General features: G+C 41.0%; 2 protein-coding genes across 2 annotated transcripts in view; both read left to right on the top strand.

Moving 5' to 3' along the window:
* LOC107708305 (uncharacterized) overlaps positions 1–2001 on the top strand; it is a 7047-nt gene extending 5046 nt beyond the window's left edge. The window contains exon 2 of the mRNA XM_016512491.1: positions 1581–2001. Coding sequence (XP_016367977.1) covers positions 1581–1629 — 49 coding nt within the window. The 3' untranslated portion in view covers positions 1630–2001. The remainder of the gene's footprint in view (positions 1–1580) is intronic.
* A 2367-nt stretch (positions 2002–4368) lies between these two features.
* The window catches only part of LOC107708304 (BTB/POZ domain-containing protein 9-like), a 16479-nt gene continuing 15527 nt past the window's right edge, over positions 4369–5320 (top strand). Inside the window, exons 1-2 of the mRNA XM_016512490.1 lie at positions 4369–4391; positions 4474–4837. Coding sequence (XP_016367976.1) covers positions 4369–4391; positions 4474–4837 — 387 coding nt within the window. The remainder of the gene's footprint in view (positions 4392–4473; positions 4838–5320) is intronic.

The raw sequence follows: 5320 nt of genomic DNA, 5'->3' as shown, positions 1-5320 counted from the left end.
AACCGAAATGAAAACATTTCGCTTTTAATCTGTGTATTTAACAGCCTGGGAGACCTTCTCAGGGCAGTACCTTGCCTCACCGACTAAAATCAGGGCGCCCACTACGGAGACAGCACCAGAGGTGAGGGGGCACAGTGACCGAGGTGGCCGGGCCGGGCCCCCTCAGGCCCCCCCGTGGCGCCGACGCTGTGTACCTATTAGGGGTAAAAAAAATGTACAAAGATGTCCTTTTAAGAGTACTGCTCCAGTGACAAGCTGTTGTACCCCACAAGGTGCGATTTTGGGCACTTTGTTTCTGTGTGGCTGGATGAGTGTGAGATTTCCCAGCCCAGTCCGGCCCTGTATGACATGATATAGTTCAAGGACTTAGTACAGTAGGTGACCTACACAACAGACACAACAGATGAATGTTGGAAAAATGTTGTCCATCTTTTTAACCTGATCTGCCTTCATCAACATAACTGTGGTTTCGTTTAGTGTAAAAATAGCTAATTATCAGCTACTTGTTTATAGCCACTATATCTCAGTAAACAAACACTCATCTCTCTTCCTCAGCTTTGGGCTTTCTTGTTAAACTGGTTTGCATATTTGTCATGGTTTCATCGACCCATGACCACTTGCTATGTGTTTGCCGTAACGATCTACCCTTTACAATCAACTTCGGTCATTAGAAATAGTTTATAAGAAATGAAAGCGTTGCCATGCTGCAGCTGTGAGAAACACGTTCGTGAGCCTAAAGTTCATAGAAAACATTGTGTGGTGGAAACTAAATTAATGTTTATTATTCTACGGTCATTTCTTGCTATTACTATTAATGTTTGTAAATATAACTGAGAACTGAACATTGGTGTCTTTTATTAACTTACAGCACCAGAGACTCTCATGGCTTAACACTTTTCTTTACTAATGTCACACTTTGTTGAATTGAAGTGAATCGATGCTTACGTTCACCTTTATTTGTACAGCGCTTTTTACATTTACACATTTACATTTGGTTTCATGGACAATGACCCGTCGTGAAAGCATGATGTCTGTCAACCTCGATCTTTCAAAGGTCTCCGAGCAATGAAAAATAAATGATGTATAATTGGACTTTAATATTTCAGCTTCATATAAATGTGATGTCAGTCAAGGGGAAAACCTGTAGAAACTGGTTCTCTGCGATCAGAAGAAAAAGAAAGCAGACGGGGAAGTTTAAAATGAAAGGGGAATTTCTCACATATTTATTTCACAGCCCATAAATCTTACGTGACAGAAACGGTCTGAAATAAGGGGTTGTGAGTCTGGAGAAGTTTTCATGTTAATCTCTTCATCAGTGTTAATCTGAGTGCGGCTCAGCTCAATCCCTGTCTACAGATCTCCTGACTCACCTGTCCTGATGGCTTACACTCAGACCACATGACTCGCTAGATCAAACCCTAATCAAGATTTCAAATAACCTTCACGTTTCAATGCTGTGTTGGCTTTTTGCAGACAGAAAAGGCTTCGACAGATTAGCGTCACTGTTTCTAAAAGAGCTTTATAACACCATTTGATTCCTTTCTTGAGGTTTCCTACTATGTTCTTCTGTGTGTTCACAGGACGATCCCAGCGTCTATGCGAGCAGACGGCAGCGGCACAGACTGCTGATCTGAACACACACAGCGCAGCGGGGAGATTACAGATTAGTTTAAGGCCTTTTCTCTCTCCTGAGACCTCGATATACACGGAAACATTTCCAATAAATATAAACACCATGACGCTTAAAAGAGCTTAGAAGTTTAGAAAAACACCTGCCTGTGTATATGTGTCCCTGTGTCTCAAACTGTCTACTTAATCTGTCATTTAAGCTCATGTTTACTCTTCTATTTGTAGCACGATCTTCCTTTTGGTTTTGATACGTAACAAAGGATTATTAATTTCAATCTGAGAGGCATCAAAAAGTAACATTTTCTTTTTTCATCCTTATTTAACAGGAGCCAGTTACTGTAACTTACTACTTGTTAGAAATATATAATCAGGAATAATTGAAATATCATTTCACAGTTGTCTTTTAATATGTCTTATATAAACACGTATGCTTATTTTGTGAATTTGTGGTCATAACAGTGATTCTGCATTCATTTCTGCATGTATTGGTTTTAAAATGTGATCTGATACTAAAAATAATGTTTCAAACAGAGTTTGATCTGCCCTGTCATGAAATAAAAGCACAGTGTACTATCTGCTGGTGAGAGATTCCAGAGGACCTCAGAGATGAGAAGCTGAACATGAAAACTTTATCTCGCTTGCACTTGTTTTTTTTCTTCTGTACAACACAAAAGGAGACTCTGAAGAGTCTTCACATACAGTAAAGCTTTTCCACATAGTGACCACAAGTTTCAAAAATGTACTATAATGACCACCATAAAAGCACCATACCCTAATCGCACAGGACATCTCCATTATACTGCTCATCTCAAATATGAGTAAAAACAAAAGCCTCAGCGCTCCGCTGAAGAGCTGGAACTAATGCTTAGAGAAAGCATTGTGCTTAGTGCTGCTGTTGCAAACTGTGCAGCTCTGAGCTACTGATCAGCGCCTTTACAAACAATCACCACTGAAACCATAGTCCGCTTTCTGTCAGATGTAGTCTGGAAGACACTAGAAACTAGACAGCGCCTCCTGGAGGACAGCAGTGAGAAACACTACATGTTCTGAGGAGGCCACTGTTGCTGACTACAAGAGTACACATCTCTTAACATCTGATGTGTTTAAGAGAAGAATGCAGTCGTGTGTGTTGTGCTTGAGAAGAGAGGACACTGCACACAACACATCTCTTCTGAACAGCAGCATGGCCGGCTCCGGCATGTTCACAGACAGTATACCGCTGATGGGGTGTTTCAGACATAGTTTTGCCTCGAGTACTTTGCTGTGAGTACACTGGGGCCTGAACCGGAAGTGTGTGATGTGAAATCTACTAACATTTTCACCTTAGCTGTAAATGGGCATATTATGGGCCACAGTATGGCCACATTTATTTCAACGTCCAAACGAACAGGTTAAAACATTCATGCTGCAGTATAAACGGGTGTGACATGATTGTGTGATGGATGGATGCACTTTTTTGAGCTTCAAAACCTCGACCCAGCCACTGCCATCATACAGCTGGGAAGAGCCAGGGCATTTTTAAATACAGCGCAGGTTGTATTTTCCGAAAGAAGAAAGTCATAGGATGGCTTGAGTGTGAGTAAATCATGGGGAATTTTCATTTTTGGGTGAACTATCCCTTTGGGACGTGGCAAGCCAAACCATCAGAGAGCAGCGATGAGAGGAAGCGGTTCACAGAGTGGTTTGTCAAAAAATCATTTCGTGAAAAGTTTGTGAATGAATGGATTTCTTCACATATAAACTGATTAGGTTGTGTGTCATTTTGCAGGACACATGTGAAAATGTTTTTGAGTACACTTCTTAAAGCCACACAAGAGAATCAAAGAATCGTGTAAAACATTTTTTTTTATAATTCATTACACATTTTCTTTAAATGTTTGTATTAAACACGGACCATTGCTTTATTCATCATTTCTGCTATTGCAGGCTCATTTAGTCAATGTTAGCATTTTAAATGTTAGACAAATGCAAACTTGGTGCTTAATGGAAAATTTGTCACATTTACAAAATCAGGTGATTGTGTTCACCCGTCAGACCAAAGAATCAGGTGAACCACAGTCTGTCAGCAGTTAGTGCAGTGATTGTGTGCATCTCTGAAGACACTGGTGAATGGCACACTGCAGAAAATCTTCAGCTTTTGGTTTTATTGTTCATCAAAAAAAAAAACAACAAAAAAAAAACTTTGCGCAAATAGTATTAAATGCTATCTAAATAAATTCAAATTTTAACATTTCAATTTTAGATAAACTTTCTAATTTGAATAAACTTTATATACAACAAAAAAAAAACTTTAGCAGAGTCGCACACACACACACACACACACACACACACACACACTCACACACACACACACACACAGATTTAATTGACTTCTTTCCCAAATTGCACTGACTGCTCTAAAATACCAGACACCAATGTTTAAGAAGTTTAGGACACAGAATAGGACACGTTTATACGATAACTGTTTTATTTCTTATTCGGGTTTATATATATGCTTTTTTTTAAAGATGAACTGTTAGATGCCTGTGTTTCCGGTCATAGCTATGCAAAGATTTGATTTCAAAAACAGTATCATAGCTATTAAACTGTTTCTTGTTATGATATTAAATCTGTATTTAACCTCAGAACAATCTGAAATTAAAAAGAGGCGCTTTTGTGGTGGATGTGCTTTAATAATAAATTATAATCTTAATTCAGATGAAGGATTCTGAAAGTCTGACAGTAATCAGTGTTGAGAACATGGTACCTGCTTACTGGTACTGGTACTGAACTAATGTTATCTGTGCGATTATCAGCTAAAGATTGTAACTATCACTAGAGGATTCGTGAGGATGTTTGATAGAGTTACAGCGCTGACTCCGGCCGCCAGAGCGCGCTGTCAGAGCCGCACATCAACATCCGGGGCACGGCCATCTCGGTCAGTGTCGCTCAGGTGCTCAGCAGCAAAACAGCGGCGTTTTTAACTAAATCCACGGCGTTTCCTGCGACCCGACTGCCAGGTGATCAATACTCTGTAGCGGCGGAGGCGTCGGGCGCAGCGATGAGCAGCAGCAGCCACCCCCTGCGGCCGCGGAGCTCCGTGTCGGAGATCGATCATGTGCAGCTGCTGGCGGAGCAGCTCGGCTCGCTGCTGGCGGGACTGCAGTACAGTGACGTCACCTTCCTGGTGGAGCACAAGCGCTTTCCCGCGCATCGCGTCATTCTGGCGGCAAGATGCCACTACTTCAGGTAACGGTTAACGGTCACAGTCAGGCGATGATTTGTGCGAATAACGGCCTTAAATTATGAAGAACGACTGGAGACGGGTTGGAGCAGCGGCAGTTGCCATACCCGAACAGTCAGGAAAAATTATTATTTCATATCTAAAACTTCATTTTAAATCGGAGGGTTTTACAAATATTTAAAGGGGTCCTATTATGCTCTTTTACAAAGTCTTGATTATGTTTTGGGGGTGTACTAGAACATGCTCTCATGCTTGGTGGTTCGAAAAACGTTTATTAAAATATAACATTATTAAAATACCTTTCTCCCCAGGCTGGCACAAAGGGCTCGATTAGTTCCGGCTTTGATGAAGGTCCGTCTTCCGAAAACTGATGCACTCAACCAAGCGTTCTAACCACAACCTCGCCCCTCCTCACCCCCCAACCATTCGAATTTCTGTAGGCGGGAATTATTTTAATGATATTCTAAT

The sequence above is a fragment of the Sinocyclocheilus rhinocerous genome, unplaced genomic scaffold, assembly GCF_001515625.1.
Source record: "Sinocyclocheilus rhinocerous isolate Xijiao unplaced genomic scaffold, SAMN03320098_v1.1 scaffold326, whole genome shotgun sequence".
In the NCBI taxonomy this organism is placed as follows: Eukaryota; Metazoa; Chordata; class Actinopteri; order Cypriniformes; family Cyprinidae; genus Sinocyclocheilus; species Sinocyclocheilus rhinocerous.
The sequence above is the reverse complement of the archived record's forward strand: the minus strand, read 5'-3'. Positions and strand labels throughout refer to the sequence as shown.